This window comes from Tenrec ecaudatus, chromosome 17 (genome assembly GCF_050624435.1).
Source record: "Tenrec ecaudatus isolate mTenEca1 chromosome 17, mTenEca1.hap1, whole genome shotgun sequence".
Taxonomy (NCBI): Eukaryota; Metazoa; Chordata; class Mammalia; order Afrosoricida; family Tenrecidae; genus Tenrec; species Tenrec ecaudatus.
The window spans coordinates 63,431,494-63,453,128 of NC_134546.1; the positions used below are offsets into that span (position 1 = coordinate 63,431,494).

Here is a 21,635-nt window from a genome sequence, read left to right on the forward strand (position 1 = left end):
GCTGCAAACTGCAAAGTCAGTGGTTCAACCTCACCTGCGGCTCCACGGGAGAAAGAGGAGGCTCTGTGGCTATCTACAGTGGTGGCGGGGAATGGGGTGCTTCCTCTCCTGCAGGCAGGGGGGTGGAATCCAGTGGTTCTCCCAGCCATTCCCAGAAACAGTTCCAAAGCAGAGGGTTATGGAGGGCTTACACACTACTCAGCACACCCCAGGGCGAGGTCAGCCAACGCCCGTGTTTCCAGGTACAGAGCTTTAATACTTTGAGAACAGCCAAATGTGAGCTGGCTGCTCCAAGCTCCCAGGCAAACCTGGGGCCTTCTGGTTTCTGCCCCTCCCTCCCGGCTTTCCTCCCTCCTTCTGTCACCATATGTTGCGTCACCATGCCCAGTCTAAATCAGGGGTGCAGGGCCTGTGAGCACTGAGTCAGTCCCCTGCAACCCCAAGCAAATGCCCTGCCCCTGGGTCCTGTGAATGATGCAGAAGGTCCCCCAGGAAAGTGACCCACTCTTCTCCTCCAAAGCTCTTATTCCCAGTTGATGTGTGATCAGCATGGGCTTAGCACAGGCCCCCATCTGGACAGGACCTCACCAGGCCACCTGACCCCGTTCCCACCACTCCCTTCATTTCACAAAGAAATCACCCAGGGATCCGGTTGACACAGAGGCTCCAAATCATTCTATCTGGGGCGGAAATGCAAATTCTCAGCAGGGAGTCAAATCAGAATAAACCAGTTCTAAGGCCTGCATCTTGCAGGGCAGAACACTGATACCCCGTAGGCTGCAGTAACCTGCCCATGATGCCCCAGCTGCAGGATGAATCCACACATAACGATCTGCAGGGAAGGCTGTGCGCAGAGGCAACGTCTCTGAGAGCCCAAGGGGAAAGCATTCTCTGCCTTGCAACTCTTCCTCTGGACCATGGACCCAAACATCAGCACCCCAGCCACCCTATGTCTCAGCACATAAAAGCCCAGTGTGCCTCTGCAGACCAAAAATAGAAAGTAGAAAGTGTTCTAGAAGTAGCATTCATAAGAGCACCAAGTGATATAAACTCAATAGGTGCAAATTTAACAATATATGTCCAACACTCTATGCTGGATAGAGGGCGAGATTTCCCACGATCATGGACTGGAACACTTGAAGGTTGTCAAGATGTCAACTCTGTCCAAAGGGACAAGTCTGCCCCCCGTGCCCCCAAATCAAAGCAGGCCCCCCTTTTTTGAATCAACAAATTGCCTTGGAATTTATAAAGGAAAGGCAAAGGATGACTTAGAATAGTCTAAAGCATTTTAGGGGAATAAAAAACAAAGCTGGAGAACTACTAACATCAAGATGGATGGTAAAAGCCAACCCACAGCCACTTGGTCAGTTCCCGACGTGCAACATCCGGACAGGGCAGCGCAGCACTGCCCCTTGAGGTTTTCAGAGGGGGCATCCCCTCTTCATCCTGCTGGGCAGCTGGCCGGCTTGAACCACCGACCTGTGAGTATTGGGGGGAGTGCTTAACCGCTGTCCCATCAAGAACGTACCACAGATCTGCAAGGATCAAGCCCAGCTGGTCCTGGTGAGCAGACAGACAGACACACACAGAACAATGGACTGGGATGGAGCGTGTAAGATCTTTACAAAGGGGCCAACGTTATTCAAGAGAAAGAAAAGTTCTTCTCAACAAATAGTTCAAAACGTGGATAGCCACATGACCCCAAAACTAAAAAGATGCTTATGAGCCTCCACGTGAGGGGAGGAGAGACTGAGGATGCTCTGGGAACATTAGGTGGAGAGGGTCTTGAGAGGCGTGCAGTGGGTGGACTGAATTGACCTAGGTCGTCTGCGGGTATCCCGGGAACCCAGCCCGAGCGTTGTAAAGCACCGGACACTGACCTCCGCGTCTTCAGGGAGTGTGGCATGCTCCAGACGCTGCATCAGTGAGACCCCCAGATGGGAATCCCACTGGGGGGACTGGATGCTACTTCAAACACAATTGTACTGGAGGGCTTCAGCCAGAAAACGCATGGTGTCGGAGGCAACAGGAGACAGCTCTACCAGGAGCCATGGTGTTGGTTGGTGGACAGACGAGAGCTTGCTGCATCAGTGTCCTACAGGCTGTATTAAGAGACATATTATTCCGGCAATCCTGTGACAACCATTCTGCTACATTTTGCTTATGCTTGTTTATTTTAGGGTGTGTCTCAGAGGTATGCCGCCGTGGGGGTCACCCTCTTGAGGCTGTGTTATTTTTTTTCTGTTTTTTCGGTAAATGAAACCCAAGGGCAGTGAACCTACAGTGAAAGAAACCCTAACAAGGGATTGGGGAGAGGGGCGATAAACAGGGGTGGGAGAGATAGGAAAGGCATGGTGTCAAGAAATCCAGGAAGGAAAAGCATGTTTGGAGACCTATCATGGAAGCAATTATACAATTACGTTTGACATGATTACACTATGGAATGTTATAGGTATTAATTCCCAAGTTTCAGCAAATTAAAAAAAAAAAAAGAGTAGATTCAGGAATGAGTTCTTGAGTCACATCATGGCCCGGCTTGATGCTCACCTTGAAGAAATGATCACTGAAGATAAGGGTGGCTCCAGCCAAATGTGGCAAAGAAAGTCGATGGTGCCCCACTAGCAATCAGAATAGTGTCTGGGGTCTTACAGGCTGTACTCAAAACAAGCAGCCATCTAAAGAAGGTGTCAACTAAGACCACACAGAAGAAGCACCCCAGCTTGCGTGATCCAAAGATGTCAATTACAAAATTTGAATACGGTGAAGAGAGCAGTATCAGAGTTGAAATTATGAACACATAGTCTGTAGAAGGCTGTGGAGGGAGAGGAGCCCAAACCTCACCTGCAGAGTATCTACTCAGACTGAGTCACTGGCAGATCCCCCTCAAGTTGACAGCAAGAATCCCAAACAGCGTTACTACCCGGTAGAGACCACTGTGATCTTAACTGAGCCAGAATGAACTCAATACACGGCCAGTCGCCCTCACTGCAGATACGAACTGCAGTGGTTCTGGGCGCAATGTCTTCCCTGGCGTCCTGAATGTTGATGGGGTCTTCTCCCTCTCACATATTACTTGCATCTTTGTCTTTATACTACTATGATCTGATCCTTACCACCTTGGGACGACTTGTTTTCCGTTGTCTTCTGTTGGGTTTCCCAGCTGTGAAGCACGGGAGTGGAGGGAGAATGGTAATAACCGACACAAGGTGTCAGAGGGACTGCAGGGGTGGCGGAGGGAGCACCAGAACTGATTGTGATGGCACAACTCATCCTAGTGGCGATTTAACTGGTGGAGGGCAAGGGGGGGCTTTAAGATAGATGTGATGCTGACGGTACAATTTCCCTTGATATGACTGAATTATCCAATTGTATGATATGTAAATTACATGCCAATGAAAATGTTGGTGGGGAGAAGATCCTCATGCCCATGCCTCATACAAAAATTTGAATACAGAATATAAACCAAAATATATATATATATATAAACCTAAACGTAGCCCCTAAAAGCATACACCATCGAGAAGTAAACAAAGGAGAAAGTCTTTGCGAGACCCCGGCTGAGGCAGCATTCTTAGTAAGACACAAAAAGCATGGAAGGTAAACACCGGCAAGAGGACCTCAGCAGAATTAAGATTTCTGTTCCCCCAAAGACTCCATTCAGAAGGCGGCAAGCCAAGCCTAGGACTGGGAGAAAAGATCTTCAGAAATAATACGTATCTGACAAAGGGACTGATGGCCAAAATGCACAGAGCTTTCAAAGTTCAACAGTAGGAGAGAATCTGTCTTTTTAGCATGTCAAGATCTGAATACACATCCCGCCAAAGTGACAGATGAGGAGGCCTCAGAAAGTGCACGGAACAGAACGATCATGGCCATTTTCCACTAGCCCTTTGAAGCCCCTTCGTCGGAGGACCACCAACCGCATGAGGGGGTGCTCAATATCACACGCCGCAACACACAGATGAAAAGCCCAGCGAGGCACCGCTCTCCTTTTGCTGCTGCAGTTAGATGCTGTCATGTCAGCGACCCTCTTACAGGGGCACGCAGCCTGCCCCGTCCCACACCAGCCGCACGCCCACCGCGACGTCGGAGCCCTGAGTCAGTCTCTCCTGGAGGATCTTCCTCTTTTCCATTGGCTCTCTCTTTTCCCAAGAACTTGTCCTTCCCTGAAGACGCGTCCAAACTTCAAAAAGATGGACTCCCCCACCCTCACTTCTAAGGAGCATTCCGTATAGGCTTGTGGTCAGACATCCCAACAGATGTGTGCATCCTGCTGGCAGTGCAGGGCATGCTCCATTTGCTTCGCCGACGTCTCCACACGAATGCGCCAATTCTCCAGCCTCGCTTGTTCGTTGCTAGGTTGTGTAAGCAGATGGGACGACTGAAAAATACCTTGTCTTGAGCATCTTAGTTCACAAAGTGACACCTTTGCTTTGTAACATTTTAAAGGTGTCTGTGCAGCAGATTTAGGATGGCGCAGAAGAAAATAAACAGATGTCAAGTGCTAGCAAGGATGTGTGTCACCTGGCTCCGGAAAAACCCTCATCTGTTGCTAGGAAGATTGCCAAGTGGTGCCGCCATGTTGGAAAAGTTTGTAATTTTTTCTTCTCTCTCTCTGTTAGAATATGCATTTTATTAAGATTCTGCATTTCTTTATTTTTTAATTTTTAATCATTTTATTGAGGGCTCTTACAGCTCTTATCGCAATCCATACATCCATCCACTTGCACATATGTGTTGCCGTCAACCTTTTCAAAACATTTTCATTCTACTTGAGCCCTTCGCAATGTCTTATGAGTTGACTACATCCTTAGCTGCCTGCCCAACAATCCTATTCCTACTCCTAGGTACTTACCCAAGGGATGTGGATGTTTACGCCCACACATCACACGCAAAAACCAGAATACAAATGTCCAGAGACCCCTCAAAACTGAAAACCCAAATGCCCACCAACTGGTGAACGCATAGCAACTCATGGTGCATGTGCACAATGGGATACCCTTGGTTAGGAAAGGGGCTGGCTACCGTGGCATATACCAACCACAGGAGTGAAGACCAAAGTGTTAGGCGCAGTTAGAGATAAAAGGGATCGTTACTAGGGGATCCCTTTTAATAGCACATTCTGGAAAATGCCAAACTAAAACTATAAGAACCGAGATCAGGTGAATGTGGTTGCCAATCAGATAGGGGTAAGAGTCCTGGTTGCCTACCAAGGGGCTACCCAAGAACCTCGCTAGCGAGGTGGAAAGGTTCTTTACCTTGGTTTTTTGATAGTGCATACATGCCTGATTAAGTTTTTACAAATACAGAGCTATAAACTTTCAAAAAAGTTTACGGTATGCTTAATAATGCAGCTTAATAATTCCAAACAAACAAAAACAACACTAAACTCTATGCAGCCACACGAGGGCTTGTCTGGTTTCCCCACCGTGCTGGCGAACTCGTGCGTGTGGGGTGATTCCCACGGGGAGAGAGGGAGACTTATGCCGGGACAGGCTCTGCAGCCTTGGCCAGGCCGTGGGCTCAACCTCCAGCTCTGGAATTCACTCGCTCAACGCCTCCCTTCTTCGACGTAAGTCTTCCCACCTGTAAAATGGGGATAAGTAAGCGCAGCAGCTACCTCTGGGGAATAAATGAGAGCAAGCAACAGGAAATTCTGAGGGCAGTGTCCGTCATGGGTGTTTCTCCTCGGGTGGTCGTCCGTGTATTGCTGCTACGACCACGCGCGTTACACTGTGAAAGCGCCAGAACTGGGCCGACAATGACTCCAAACCAAGGTGAGAGATGCCAGGAGTCAAGATCACCTGCTCCCTGGCCACACCCCCCGTCCCTCCCCTGAAAGCTTCCGTCTGGTTGGGGTCGGGATGAAAATGCAGTCAGCCCTCGGCTCAAAACAAAACGAAACCTCTTGCTCTGGCCACCCAGTCAGTTCAGACTCCTAACAACCCCAAAGGACAGGCTGGAACCCCTCCATAGGGCATCCATGGCTAGCGAATCTCTCAGAAGCAACTGCCCCATCTTTCTCCCTCAGAGGGACTGGGGGGTTTGAACCACCGTCCTTCTGGGTAACAGCTGCATGCCGTAACCACTGTGCCAGCAGGGCTCCTTTAATCCACCGCCAGGGATAAATACATTGACGGAAAATGAGGTGTCTTCAATCCCGACACATGACAGCCCGAAGTGTGTTGGGAGGAGAATCATGCTCTAGAGCAGCGGTTCTCAACCTGTGGGTCATGACCCCTTTGGAGGTTGGACGACCCTTTCACAGGGGTCACCCGATTCATAACAGTACCAAAATGACAGTGATGAAGTAGCAGCGAAAATAATTTCATGGCTAGGGGTCACCACAACATGAGGAACTGTATGAAGGCGTCGCAGTATTAGGAAAGTTGAGAACCACTGCTCTATAGGGTTTCCAGTGACTGGTTTTTGGGGGGAAGTAGACTGACAGGCCTTTCTTCAGAGGTGCCTCTGGTTGAATTTAGATCTCCAATTTAGGGATTCATAGCTGAAACTGTTATCCATTGGTATCACCCAAGAACTCCAGAATGGAAATCAGAAAAGAGACGAGCCACCATGAGTAGAGGCAATCCCTTTTGGCTTCCAGGAAAAGGTTTTTAATGGTCCTTAAAGGGCAAATCAAAGGGACAATGTGGTGAAGAAAGCTGAGGGTGCCTGGCTATTACGATATAGCACCTGGGGTCTTAAAGCCTTGCAGTTAAAACAAGCGGTCATCTAGCAGGGAAGCAATGAAGTCCACATGGAAGAAGCACATCGGCCTGTGTGGGAGTGAGGTGTTCGCAGGGAGAGGTATCAGAAGTTCAGTAACAAGCAACCAAATCAATGTGGAGGGGTGTGGACGTGGTGGAGACCCACAGCCCACCTTAGATAACCCCTCGCAGAAGGGCTGCAGGGAAGGGATGGTAAATCCAGGGTGTGGTGTGCCACTGATGAATCACACACTGCCCTCTAAGTTCTTAAATATGTCCTCCCCTTACTGTCATGGTTTTTATTTGTTTCACCTCACTAACCATGTTAGATTTGCCTATGGACACTCGTATATTTAAGGTCATTCCATACAAGAAAGCTAAGACAACCCTTCAGAAATAGTAACAGGAGTAATGGCTCCCTGAAGGCATGGGAAGAGGGGGTACGGGGAGGATGAGGGACTAAGGACTAGCCTGACGACGTTTAACCCCACTCAATGGGATCTGACAGAATTGTATGGGAATGGCTATACTGGATTGTATAAGATACGGCCAAAAAAACTATTATAGGAAAAATAGTAATAAGGGTTCCTGGGGGGTCGGATGGGGGAGGGAAGGGATTAAGGGGAGCTGAAGAGAATATTATTAACACTGAGTGTGATAGTAATTGTACTGCTTGAGGTGCTTGAACAATGGGGTGTCATGATATCTGTAAGAGCTCCCAATAAAATGATTAATCTTTTTACAAATGAAATTTTTTTTAAATGAAAATACATCGCTAGGTTAGCAGGAAGCAGGTGATGAGCAAGCCCCTCTACACCAAACTTTTCCTCCGTGGTCCAGCCCCACCGCCTCTGGCAGGGCCGCGGCAGACAGCCCAACCCAACGCTTCGGCCCTTGCCTCCACGGAGTAGCCGGCCTAGGAAAGGTGTGGGCAGGACAGCCTGGGGTCCGGCCCCGTCGTCATGCGCCAGCCAGGCACCCACATGTGTCCTCATATGTAGGCAAGGTCTGACGGAGGGAGGGCTGGCCCAGTGTCTCCGGCGCTAGTGTTGCCCTTGTTCCCTCTCGCAGACCTGAATTTGAGTGTGTCTGGGGAGTGTTTTCTTAAGGCCAAATGTTTTTCCTCCAGCCTGGTCCCACCTCCTCACTGTCCCTCCTGCCCGACGTCCTGAGCAACTGGCCGAGGGCAGTGCTGACTGGGCTGGCCGTGGTGCGGGCTTTGATGCACGCCGCCCTCCAGACTTCAATGTCGCTGTGTGCACAGCCCCCTTAATAAGTTATTTCCGTGGAAAACCCTGGTAACTCGGTCGTGAATCAAGCCTATAAACACCTCAAACCCATCAAAGCACCCAAAGGGGGGAGGGGTTGGGATGGGCAAGAAGAGAAAAATCTCTTACGGTAACTTCCACGACAGGGGACCCCGGCTGCAGGCTGGCCCAAGAGGCCGCACCCCGTTCCACCAGCTCACTGAAAATAAGATGGTGTTACCCCCAAAGCCAGGGCATCCAAAGCCCTGGAGGACACTGCCTGTGTGTCCTGGGGGCCAACTCCCCACAAGATTTACGGCCCAAGGGGCAAACCTGGCCACTGCTCCCAGGGTACAGGAATGTAATGTTTTGGCTACCGGTGAAAGGCCCCGTTTATTGGAAACACACTTTTCCAATGTTTAGTTTCCTTTCACTCTTTTCTCCGATTTTTGTTTTTCCCAGAGTACATTGCCCAGGGCCTTAGAAGAGGCTATGCAGCTAACAACCCTGCCAGGGTGGGGGTGAGGAGGGTGGGGGGGTGTTGGCGGGCAGGGCTACAGGGCCCAATTTGGTGGTGTGTGGGCACCATGTGGGCCAGTGGGCCCTGAACACAGAGGCAGGAGAGCCAGACCGAGGTCAAGCTCTGCCACCAGGCTGCTGTGGAACTGGGAACTGCCCCTGTTGGGTCTCATGTGTAAAATGGGTGGAACAAACCCAAATTCCCCTCAAAATCCTTCTGACTAGAATGCTAGGGCTTTGGTCAACAGTCCGGCAGTAGCCAACCCAGCTGGGCCCAGGCAGAATGTAGAGGGGCTTCCACACTTACAGTGGGAAAAGTCCCACGAGCCTTTGGAAGCACGCTGGGAAAACCCTGCAATTGCACCCCTTGTGTTGTAATGCCCTAACGAGAAGCCCCGAATCGGAAGGAGCACGCAGTGATCGCAGGCACACTGTGCAAAGGTGCACTCGACCCAAGAGATGTTCTGCCAGGTGCGGGAGCACTATGCAAAGTGGGGTAGGTGCAGAAGACGGAGTCTTGTCCAACCACAGAGGGAAGACGGAGTCCAGCACGGGATGAGCCCTGAAGACGTAAGCGGACAGAGCACTTTGACGGAACATTTAGAACAGGCAAAAGCCTAAAAGGAAAAGGTCGGCTGGTGGCTACCAGGGGCAGGTAGAAGGAGGAAATGGGACAGTGGGAGTTTTATTGCTGAAGGGCGACCACGGTTTCTGTTTGAAGTGATGTGAAACTTTTGGAAATGGAAAGTGATTCATGTAATGGAATTAATATAACTTAAACATGGTTAAGCACCAACTTTGAGATATATGTACTATTAAAAAAATCATTTTATTGGGGAGAGATATATGTACTTGATCACAGTAAAAATTTCAAGGCCAAACAAACAAAGCAAACTGGCAGTGACTGGCGCGCCTATCTGTGGCTGTAACAGAGCAGGAGGCAGGCACCTGCGAGCACCAGTCGAATCGCGGCGTATGCACACAGTGGGATGGGCACTCCGGTCAACAGAGGATGAGTGATCGACCATCACGCCCCACAACAGAGGTGAATGAAGCTCACGCACATGCAGTCGAAAGAAGCCAGGCCTCAGAGCCCACGGACGTCAGGTTCAGGATCAGGGACGCTACTTAAGATGTGGAAGTCAGAGCAGAGGTGGTCGGCCTGGCAGAGGAAGCAGTGGCTACAAGATGGCATGGGGCAGGGAGAGTGGGGGCAGGGCGGGCAGGGGCAGGGGTACTGAGGTCTGGTTCTCTGTTAAGTTGTGAAAGCTGGACACTTTAGGGTGTGTGTGCCTCTCTATGCCGCCTATCAGACCAGCGTCGGGTCTACAGAGCCATTAAAAGTTCACAGAAAGACAAAAAAACTCTACCTTCTTGGTTCACACAAACCTAGACTCTTAAGGCCACTATCAGTCCATCTATCTGCCAAAAGTACTTCCAGGATGCCCAAGCTCTGGCCCACTAGAGACAGACCTCAGAACTACTGCGGGTTTAGTGCCAATTCACTGAGTGGTCCAGACTTGCTCCCAGAGATGCTTCAGCCCCTCCCAGCATTCTGCTCCTCAGGCTTAGAATAAACCACCAGTGCATGCCCCTAGCCCGCACGAAGATTACATGTGTGTGCCAGTCACCGTGTTGCAAACTATACACGTGCCATACATGGTGTCTAGCAAGGAACTGCCAAGCCCACATTTTGGAAACTCTATATGTGTGCGTGCGTGCGTGTGTGTGTGGCGGGGGGAGCATCCAAAAACGGGAAGAAATAAAGACTGCAGGGAAGGGGTTAAGCAGACCTGCCTAGCAAAACACCTTACCCTTAGCTGCTCCCCAGAAGACCCCCAGCCCACCCCTCCCAATCTCAGACTGTGTGAGGGAGCACCCTCACGGCCTTCTCCCCTGAGACATGAGACCCAAAGCCAAGCTGGCACCCCAGACTCCTTGGGGCAATGGAAACAGCTTCCAGACCCCTGTGTCTACACTCCGCCTTCTCCTTTCAGCCTCCAGTGAGTCTCAGCAATGCTTCACCTTGCAGTCTGGGCCGGTGGCTTTGATGTCTGCTCTAGACATGGGACCTCTGTGTTTCCAAGCCCCACACCTCCTACCACCGGGGGAGGGCAGTGTCCCTTCCGCAGGCCAAGACAGCCCCTGCTTTGCAGAGGTGCCAGCACCCAGGCCTTACCCTCTGTGCTGGGTGTGCCAAGGCCCTGACTGGGAGCAGGGAGGGGGCCCCTGAATATCAGGAATTCTTTCCACAGGGGCAACTGGAAAAGCGATGCGTCTCAGCTTCCCTTGGCAGCCAGGGGCCATGGAGGGCAAATGTTTAATATAAAAACATCTGACAAAGTACCTTCAGGATATATTTTCTGCATCAAAGAAGTAGCTCTTGGCAACAGCGGCTCTACCCTGACAAGGAAACGTTCGAGCGAGGCTCCCGATTACTAGCCACCCTGGGAAAGCGTGCCCCGGCGCTAGAGTCCCTGGGCTGGGGAGGGCGGGCCTCCGTCGGCAGACAGATGGTTGTGATTAGGCTGGATGCGACCAGGGCATTTTCTGGACTCTCAGGTCTCCTCAGAAAACCTGTCGGCTCCCCAAGAGGTGCAGGCCGCTGAGGTGTGCTGAGGGGCAGGGCCAGCCACCGCCAGTACAACTCAACACCAGACACTCAACCACCCCCCCAGGGCCCACCACCCACCACCTCACTGAGCCTTGAACTCTGTTTTCCTCATCCTGCAACCATCCTGTGTGGGGAGCTGCTCCAGGGCCTGAACGACAGTTGTCTGTCTGGCTCTCAGATACTCAAGATTGACGGAGAGAGGTCTCAAGAAAAACATAGAACATATCTGAGCCTGAATCATCCAAGGGGCAGAGCCGGCCCCCGCCCGCACCCCCATCCACACACACACACATTCACTCACTCACACACATAGAGGAACCCACCGACGTGGAATCTAATCCCGGTCCCACCATTTTCTAGCTGGGTGACCTTAGACAAGTTACTTACCCTCTCTGAACCTCAGCTCCCTCTTCCTCTAATTTGCCTAGTGAAAGCGGCTCTGTCGTAGCGTTCTTAGGAGGAGCTGAAGAATGAGCGTGTCTAGCACTTAGTGTGTGGCACAGAGCTGTGGTTCCTAAGTGTGCATGTAGCCACTATGTCTTCTTTTGCGATCCTTCTGGTTCTCTGGGCTTCCCTTTGTTCCAGGCAAAAATCCTTTACTTCATTCCACATTGAGCCCCAGGTCTGGGTAAGGTCCTGTGCTAAATGCAGATGAAATAGGGGGGCCCTGACAACCAAGGCTATCCCAGGATTCCTCTGGCCCCATGCCCACAATGCCCTACTCCAGGCCATTCCTAGGGGATTCAGGTGAACCTCCCTAGATTCATCTAGCCCCACCACATTCGAGTCATGACCAAATTCTTGAAACACAATGTGGGGCTGCAAGCATTCCTACTTCTGCTCAAGCTGTCCCTGCTATCTGACAGGCCGTCTGTACCCGGTTGGGTCCTGGTGAACTCGCAGCCACCCTATAAAACCCAACTCAGAATCACCTTTACCCTGAAGCGTTCCCCGAGCAGTCCCATCCCTATTTCAATGGAGTCCCCTATGCACTGTCTCTTGAGCTGGTGCTAAGTCTTGCCCACAATGAACTCATTTTATTGCTTTCCTTCCCGAATGAAACTGAAGTCAAGAAAACGGGCAGGGCTTTGAAACGGTTTCCAGAACCACTCATAGCAACCATACAGGACAGGGGAAGAATGCCCCTGTGTGCTTCCGAGACTGTAACTCTGTACAGGAGTGGAAAGCCCTGTCTTTCTCCCACGGAGAGGAGGGTGGTCCCGAACTTCTGACCTTGCAGTTAGCAGGCCAATGAGTAACCACTATACCATCAGGGCTCCCGTTCAACGTGGTTTAGCCATGGACGACTAATTGAAACCAGAAGAGGTCTGAATTTCTCTAATTTGGGTGGACAGGATCCATAACTGGAATATAAAACAAGGACGGGCCAGAGCACTAGAAGGGGACAGTCAGAGAGGTGCAGGGACCCCCTTCACAAGCCTGAGGCAGGAGCCTGGGTTACTGACGAAAATGCAGAAAGCAGAAAAAGTTTAAAGTCACCGGGCCCGCTCTCATCTTTGAGCAGAGGAAGAGACTGGGTTGCTATGCAGTGCGTGCAATGCCTTGAGAGAGTACGTTTCTACCAAGACAGCGACCTGTAATTTTTCCCATTCTACTTATTATCCTAGTGTACCCACATTTTAAAAATTCAAGTCTGGTCCGATGTCCCTTCCTTGGCCATGACTGAGCCTAGCTGAACTGGTGTGAAGCCCTGGCAAGGGGGAGAGGGTAGAGAGGCTGCCAAGAAGGATGACAGGAGGGGAGGGTCTGCAGTCAGGGCAGCGCCCATGGCTCTGCTTTAGAAGTAGGCATCAGGGGGTCTGGTTCTAAAGAACATCTGGAGAGACCTATGGTGTTAGATGCCATGGAGGTGAATTTCCACTCGGCGTGACCCTGTAGGGCAGAGGACCACCCCAAGGGTCCCTTAGGCAGGGATCATGCAGAAGTAGATCTCCTGGGCTTTTACGCGCAGGGTCACTAAGTGGGTCTGAACCATCAACCTTTAGGTTAGCAACCAAGAGCTTAGCCATGCCACCACCAGGACTCCTGATGAGACCTAGAGTTTTTCAATTTTACTCCAAACTTCCCTGATGACCAAACAAACTCTCTGCCATCAAGTCCATACAGGCTTTGCAAATTTGTCGGAAGTCACCCACTAAGTGACCCTGGTAAAGTCACTTGACCCATCTATTTATTGGTGAGCCAGTATTAAAAGTGGCACCGATGCAGACATCAGACCAGAGGTGAAACCAGTCTCCTCTCCTGACGTCCCCTCATCCTTCCCATCAACACATCCTTCCCTGCCCAGGCCTATGACTGAGCCTCAAAATCCCCACCATTCCCCAAAGTGGCTTCAACAAGACCGGAAAGCAAAACAGAGACCTTGGAGCTGGATAAAAATAGACTGCTCCAGGCTGGGCGCTGGGATTGTCATTGTGTGAGACAAACAAGGGCGGGCTCCGTCCTGAGGCTACAGGCACCATGCATGAGCAGGACACCATCCCAAAGGACACTGAGAGGGGCTGGGCAGCCGGCTAGTATGGTCTCAGGGTGACCTACTCAGTTTGCCCAGTGGTGGCTTAGACAAGGGGAGTTCAACCATCTTCCCCCTCCCTTGTCCAGTCATGATACAGAAAACAGGGAGGGCTGCCTCCAGCTCATCCCCACCCTCCACTACCATCTCGCTTGGGGAAGACCCTTCTAGGGACCACTGAATGGGACCCTCACCGCACGGAAGCTGGAGAGTCCCACAGACCAGGTTCACGTGGCTGGCCTTCCACTTAAAGTCTGGGCGCTTGGGTTAGCGTTGGCTTAGCTCCGGGCCTGGGCTCAGCTGTTACGTGGAAGAATCACACCAGCCTCGCCAGTGCAGTGAGGAACCAACGAGATAGAAAATGGACAGCGGTGAGCTTTGTGCCCAGCATGCAGACAGGGCCAGTGAATGCCGCCTGTTGTCACCACACTCTGCCACCTCTGCCCCTCCCCTTCCTGGTGACACCTTCCAATTACCCTCCTCCCAACCCTGTATGCGCTCCCCATGGTCCGAGGCCTTCTTCCCCGCCGGCTGCCTGCCAGTGGGGCAGCAGCTCAAGGGCTCAGCTCTGATCCCCATGGCCTCAGAGGCCCACAGCTCACAAAGCTCAAGTGGCCCCAGTGGGAGGGGAGGCAAAGGAGTCCGGATGACCTCCAGAGGGAATGTTCAGGCCAAAGCCCACCCATACCCCTTCTTATCTCCTCACCTAGTAAACCCAAATCCGCCCCCAAATCCTTCAACTCCAAGGCTACTGTGTGCCAGCTTTCCATGTGAGAGAGCCACACGGTCCTCACCCACAGTCCAGGGTGGGGCGGCCTTCTTGCCTGGTCCCAGGGACTCTGCTCCAGGACACTGACGTGAAGCCCTCCACACAGGTCCACTGGGTCCCAAAGGTGGTATCACCTAATGGCCCCAGGGTCTCTGGAGACATCCCAGACTCCAGGGGGCGCTCTGCTAGAGACCAGATAGGGCTCTGCTCCGTCCGGGGCCCCTCTGGGGTAACTGGGGCACCTCCATATTCAGGGGGCAAACGGAGATGCAGAACAAGTACCCATGAGTCCGGACCACCAGTGCCACCGCACATCACCTAGTAAGGCAGGTGGGAGTAGAATCCCAAAGACCTGAGCCCAGTTCTACCGGCTGTGCCAAGAGCCCACCATGTGACCCAGGGCAAGGCATGGCTGCACTCCCGCCTCGGTTTCCCATCTTTGTGGTGGAGCCAACTCTACTATCGTGTGCCTGCGACAAGTTACTTGACCTCTCTGAACCTCTCAGCCTGGGCATGTTCTGAGATCACCCGTGCAGGGGCCCGTAGCAAAACACGCAGACACAACCGTGATTCCTGGTGTCACTGCTTCGGAGACAGAGGGAGGGAAACGCAACGCATCTGCGGTTCAACAGAGGCCACCTTCAGTAAAGACAGACTGGTGCCTGCATGGCTCAGGGGCTCAGGCCCATTGTGAGCCACCCACCCGACCCCCACCCATTCTCAGTGCAGACTGCTCACCGTGCCCCAAACGCCCCCACAGACCTCACAAGCCTCCGGTTCCCCAGGAAGCCTCTCGTTTCCAAAGGAGAGCGGGGTTCCCTATGCCCAACTCTGAATTGCAGGAGAGGGGTTCTCTCTGCGTCCTGTTCCAGCATCCACTCAGTCAGAGACACAGACTGGGGCAACACAGACAACCACGGGCCCAGGGCAAGCACCTCCCTGTGCAGACCACTCCACAAGTCCATTGCGCCCACTCTTCTCCTGACCCTGAGCCTGCATACAGGCTCTCCCCCTGAAGCCCATGAACACAGTAGCGTAAGGATCCATTTTCTGCTGCGGGGAGAGGACCCCCGGCTCAAGAGAGCCGGCCGGTGGGGCATGTGTCCGGAGGGATGAGGTGGAAACAAACTGGTTGAAACACGGGTTGAGAGATGTTTCCAAAAATGACTTGCTCTAGAACACCGGTGATGAAAGTGTTGGCGGCCTTCCCACCACAGGATGGGAAGAGAAACGGAAAGGAACGGGTCAATCCCCCTGGAAAAGCCCATCAGCCGCAGCCCCCACCTGTCCCCATCTATAAAGTTCCCCCGCAACACATGAGGCGAGGAAAGGCCAACCTGACAATTCGCCGGGAGCGGTGATGAGGGTGCTGGCGGGCTCCGTTTCAGTGTATGACAGTGTGGAATCGGAGAGATCTGCGGGGGCAAAGACAAGGAGCTCAGTTGGCTTCAGGACACTCCCGTCCTTTCTTCTCCGTCACCCATGTGAGTGCGTGTGCCTGCCTGCAAAGGGTGGGGTCCTCCCATACCATGCCGTGATCACCCCAGACCAGGCACGGGGAGCGCTTCTGGAACACGCTGACTCCCTGGTGGCTGGGGCCCCAGTCCCTGACAGTTCCAATGGCTGTGACCACAGAATCAACCCAAGTCCAGGGGACTGAGCAAGTAGCAACTTGGAGCCTCCTTGGGTAAGGTTAAATTAAGCCCCTAAACAATTCATAGTTGCTGTACTTAATTACAACCATTAAAATTCTTGAAGTTGTTCCTTCTTGCTTGCTTGCTTGCTTCCTTCCTTCCTTCCTCCCGCTGAAGCTGGGGAAACTTTGTTTTAACACGTTACCAGCCATCCTTACTCTGTCCCGTTTACACCCCTCTAATTAAGGGCTCCCGGATTTACTTTATGTTCACCACCACCACCACCACCACCACCCTCCCCACCCTGACACCCGAACCTGCTCACAGAGCAAGTTTCAAAGCCTGGACTGGTTTGTTTCTGTTTTTAAGTCGTTTTAAGTACTCCACATGGCGTGCGTGGGGCTCCTGTCGGCCATGCACTGACAAGGGGAAGGGGAATTCTTTTGCACGGAGGCTTCGTTTACTCGAGGACTAAGCTGCTAGCTCGACGAGTCAATGCCTGGCGGGGCGGGTACACTTGGAAAACTTTTCCTGGGCCTGGGCCTTGGCCTCTGCACCCAAACTGGGTGCAGCCCCCGTGAAGGAAGAGGCCTGTCCAGGAGGCTGGAGTGTGTCCCGTGAAGCCTGCAACATTTTTCACTGTCACTTTTTACCCGACAGGGCCCTGGTGAGGTTCATCTCAATGGTCCTACCCGGCCCAACAGAGCCAGAGCCGCTCGGAGCCAGAACTCTCGGAGGGGAAAAAAGCTGTTACCAGCCTGGGCCCCGGCAAGCTAGGATTCCATTCGACCCTGCTGGAATTTTTGCTCTGACCACATGGCTCAAGGAGCGGAAAGATGAAACATTAACCAATTTGGGCTCTCTTTCTTTTTTGGTTTCCCACTTGCCAGATGCTGTTTGGGTGTTTGGAATTTGTTTCAGGTCTCCTGTGATCACAGAAGCTCAGGCATGAAATGGCTTTTTGTTTATGGAAAAAGCAACAATGCAGAAAAAGAAAACGACTCCCACAATTAATCGGGGCATGGAGAAGCTATCTATCTAGTGGTGAAACATGCTGAGGGAACCACGAACACGTGGAAAGTCTTTCTTTAAAAAAGCAAGAAGAATCACACTGATGCTCAAGCAGGGCCTTCTTAGCAGTTCTGCTGCCTGGGCCTCACAGCCACTTCTAAAGCCGCACCACCAAAGGGCCAAAGGCAATTTCCCGGTGAACTCCCCAGGAGCTCACACCCATAACCAGAGTGAGGGTCTTGGGAGGAGCCAAAATGACAGGCACTGCGCCCTCCCCCCAACTCACCCCAGGCCCACAGCAGCCCAATCTGGGGTTCCTACTGCTGCTTAAACCCCAAGGAGGGACAGGAGGGACTCCCAGTCTGAGGGCTGGGGCCCAGGTTTGAGTCCCACCCCCATCAGTCCGCTCTCTCAGGGGTTGGCAAGCTGTTCTGCTGTGCTCTGCCGCTGTGATGCCCAGGAGTCAGACATGATGCGGAAATACGTGTGTGTGGCTGTGTTACAAGACTCAGCTCACTGCCATCTCAGGGCGACTCATGGCGACCCTACAGAACAGGGAGAACTGCCCCCGTGAATGCCTGAGACTTAACTGCTCCTGGGAATAGACACCCATCTTTCTCCCGCGGAGGGGCTAGTGGTTTTGAACTAAATGGGAGTGATCTAAAATGAAACCACCACCTCCATGCCCCAGGCCTGACGTCCCCATACATTACATTCTAATTGTTTCTGCCCAGGTGAATGTCGGCTGATAAAAGGGGGCAGAACGTACACAGGTCTCCTCGACAAAGACTTCATGCCCGACCTATTTGTCATCCACTGATGAATGCCTTTGGAAGAAGAACCACCCAGGGCTGGGGGAGGGAGGGAGCAGAAAGGAGAGACAAATCCCAACCCAACTCCAGTGAGAGGCTTCAGCCCATCCATCTCTGGAGGGACCAGGCCTCCAGATCACGGGGACGTCAGCACCGAGCGGCAGGATTTCGACGTGTCAACAGCCCACTTCAGAGCATGGTCTGCTCTGGCCCACCTGCTGGTGGACTCGAACATGTCACCCCACATCAAAGACCACCACTCAGCCAGCCCGTGTCCAGCTTACCCTCCAGCTGAGGCTGGAGCCCAACTGAAGAGCCCCTGAAGACACACTTACCCAGTGGCTTGTACTCGTCACAAGGAGACAGCCGAGAGTAGGGTGGGGGTGGTGATTCTGGAAGACAGGAGACAGCATGTCACTACAATGGAGAGAGTTCATACCCTGTTTCACCCCTGAATGCCCTCTCTGTTTTTTAACTACTGTTTCCCTCAAATACCTCCTGTTCTCCCACCACCCCAACTGTCTGGATTCACTGGAACAGCGCTGACCAACAGTTAAAGCTGAAGACCTGGGTCCCATCCCTACACCCCCTTGGCTGTGTGACCTCAGGTAAGCTACTGCACCTCTCTGAGGGGATAATAATCATACCAACCTCCCGGGCTTGCTGGCAGGGCCAGCGGGGAGAACGTGTGCCAAGCGCTCAATGGGAGTTGTTGGCACTTGCGGAAAAGCATCTCTATAAATAGTAGCTATCACAGGAGGTCCTGAGTGGTACAAGCAGTTCACAAGTTCAGTGCTAACTACAGGGTGAGAGGTACCTAAGAAGAAAGGCCTGGTGACTACCTCCCCAAACCAGCCACCGAACCCCCAGCAGATCGCGGTATGGGGCCATGTTGGTGCTGGCTGGATGGCAACTGGTTGCTTTTATTTACTTATTTTATCATAACATGAGATACTCGTGTACAGGGTAAGTCCGAGCCAGAGTTCCCAGTAAGTTTGGATTTCACAAAACAGCAGTCATTTGATATCTTACCTTAAATATATATATTACTTTTTAAGTATATGCATCTGACAGTATTTGGGACCAAGTTATACTCAAAGGGGAAGTTCTGCTTTGTCTATCTGAAATTCACATCTACTGGGAAGCCTGCGTTTGTGATTTGCTAAATCCGACCATCCCAGTGAGACGGAGGAAGAGTGGTGCGGTGGGTTAAGCCACCCCCTGGGTGAAAGTTGCAGCTGTTGCTTCGGCCAAGATTCACAGCCTCGGCAACCTGTAGAGCAATCCTGCCCTGTGCTAGAGTCTAACTTGATTGAGGATTTTGGTCAGAGCTGAGGGCAGAGTCCGAGAGGCTCACCCACTTTCCCAAATGCGCTGCATTGCAACGATTGTGCTCCCCAGGAGAGACCCAGGAAACCCACCAGGATCCAAACACCCCACAGGGGTCTCTCCGGCCCCACCTTCCAGCTGTGGATCTACCATCTATGAGGTTTTTCTTTGGGCTGTCTTTCATTTGCCTGAAATCCTGCGCTCCTCAGAAACATATACTTTGCCTTCTGAAGAATTCCTTAGCTTCTCACTTTGCAGGAAGTAACAATTTGCCAAACTAAGTAACAATTTGCATGAATGAAATGACCCTTCATTTTCCCTAAATGAAACTAAACACCGCCATCAAATCTGGAGCTGACACAGACTCACAGGGGTAACAGGGCGGTAATAACTATTATTAGGTGGCATCAGTAATGACACAAGAGGTAATGAGTGTTTTCACCATCGTAAGAGGGCGCTATTAGTTGGAGTTTTTGTTTTGCTCCATACACCTGATGAGGCTTCACCTCTTCACCTCATGATGCCATCCAAAGGCTTCCCAAAGTGAAGGCTCTGAGGCTTTGAAACGAGGGAGCTTCGAGGGAGCTTCGGGGACAGGGAGTCAGGAAAGGCACAGTAAACCAAAGCAGCCACTGGCGGGGAAGCAATCATTTGCAAAACTCCTCCCATACCTGGCCCTCCATCAAAAAAAAACAAAGAAAGCCAACGCACAGCAACCCCCGAGGGCCAGGTGGATGAACCCCCTGAGTTTCTGAGACTGGGGCTCTTCCTGGGAGCAGAAAGCCCCGCCTTCCTCCCAGGAGCAGCGGGTGGTGCCCACCTGAGCAGCCCAATGCACAGCCGCTCCACCACCCGGCCGCACTCACTGCGATTTTTTGTCTCTTATTCATTTAGATCGCAGACACCAAATGGTTAATCGCGATCATCAGACAGCTACTTTTACTGGAAACGTCCTCAAAAATAAGTAACGATCTAAGGTGGTCATTACTAGCCCCATCTCACAAAGGAGAAGACTGACTTGCCCAGAGCCCACCCACTGCCAATCCTAGTAGAACTGAGACTTGAGCCCAGACTCACTCAGCAATCTAGCCCAATGACAGAATCAGGAGCCCCGCCCTGCACCTCACACTCCTTCCCGCATCCCCACCGGGTCCAGCACATGGCACACACAGGAAGTGCTGGGCAAAGGCCACTGCATAGAGCCCCAGGGGCCACAGGCGTGACCACAGGGGGACCCCAAACAAGAGCCCAGGAAGGGAGCTGCCTGCCTTTGGAGGAGTCACTAGCCTGCAGGCCACAGAGGGGACTAGAGGCCAGAGCTAAGTAAGGACCACCTTTCTCAAACACAAGCGGGATGAGGGAGGGGAGGATGCCACTGTACAGAGGGGGAGCCTGGAGAGGAGCTGTTTGCAATCAGAACCCGAACCCAGGGCCCCGGCTTCTCCCCATATCAGAAAGCCTGTAAGCCCCAGAGCAGGGCTGGGTTGTTGGGGTAGGATTGAGTGCCATGAGGTTGTTTTCCTCTTACAGGACACCACCACCAGTCCCCCACGCCGCCCCCCACCCCCCGGCTCCCCAGACTACCATCACTACACTACTGTCTGCCGTGGGGCAGCTAGACGGGTCCTAACCACCAACCTTGTGGGGTGAGCAGCCCCACACTTAGCCGCTTGTACCAGGTGAGTTTTGCAAAAATCTGATTGGTTGAGGCCCAAGTCACATGTGGTAGGGAGCTCTGGGCGTCTGTCCCCAAACACGAAACCTGGCACTGCTGGCAGTATGACAGCCACAAGTCAAGCCACTGAAATCAACCCCAACATCTCTCCTGAGGCTGCTTACATGGGGCGCAATGATGGAGGGCTGGACGTGGGGCTCATTAGAGCCCCATTGGCTAGAGCCACCTGGATACCCACCACTCACAGGCATAGCTAGCCTGGAAGGGGGGGGGGGGGCCTAATGTGAGTGAGACACAAAGACAAGGTAAGAAACCCGGAATGTCTAACAGGCTGGTTAGTGAGGAACAACAAAACTCTAGTCAGGGACTCCCCCAGTTCCCCCCACTTTCTCCCCAAAACTGTTTATAACTGTAGAGGCTGGGAGCTAATCAACAAACTCATTCTAGGCAAGTAGAAGACCAAGCAGGCAGAAGGGGCCTTGATTACCAGCAAACACACCGTGGTAGTGGAGTAGGTTACATGTTAGGTGGCCAACTGCAAAATCAGCGGTTCTCAACCTGTGGTCGCGACCACTTTGGGGGTCGAATGACCCTTTCACAGGAGTCGCCCTATTTGTAACAGTAGCAAAATTACAGTGAAGAAGTAGCAACAAAAATAATCTTATGGTCAGGGGATCCCCACATGAGGAACTGTGTTAACGGGTCACGGCACTGGGATGGTTGAGAACCCGCCTCCAGAGAAAGAAGGGGCTTTCCCCTCCTGTAGAGTACAGTCTCAGAAA

General features: G+C 52.3%; 1 protein-coding gene across 1 annotated transcript in view; it reads right to left on the reverse strand.

Moving 5' to 3' along the window:
* SMAD6 (SMAD family member 6) overlaps window positions 1-21,635 on the reverse strand; it is a 76,998-nt gene that overhangs the window by 49,036 nt on the left and 6,327 nt on the right. Inside the window, exons 2-3 of the mRNA XM_075535509.1 lie at window positions 18,185-18,241; window positions 15,730-15,807 (exon numbers count right to left, since the gene is read on the reverse strand). Coding sequence (XP_075391624.1) covers window positions 15,730-15,807; window positions 18,185-18,241 — 135 coding nt within the window. The remainder of the gene's footprint in view (window positions 1-15,729; window positions 15,808-18,184; window positions 18,242-21,635) is intronic.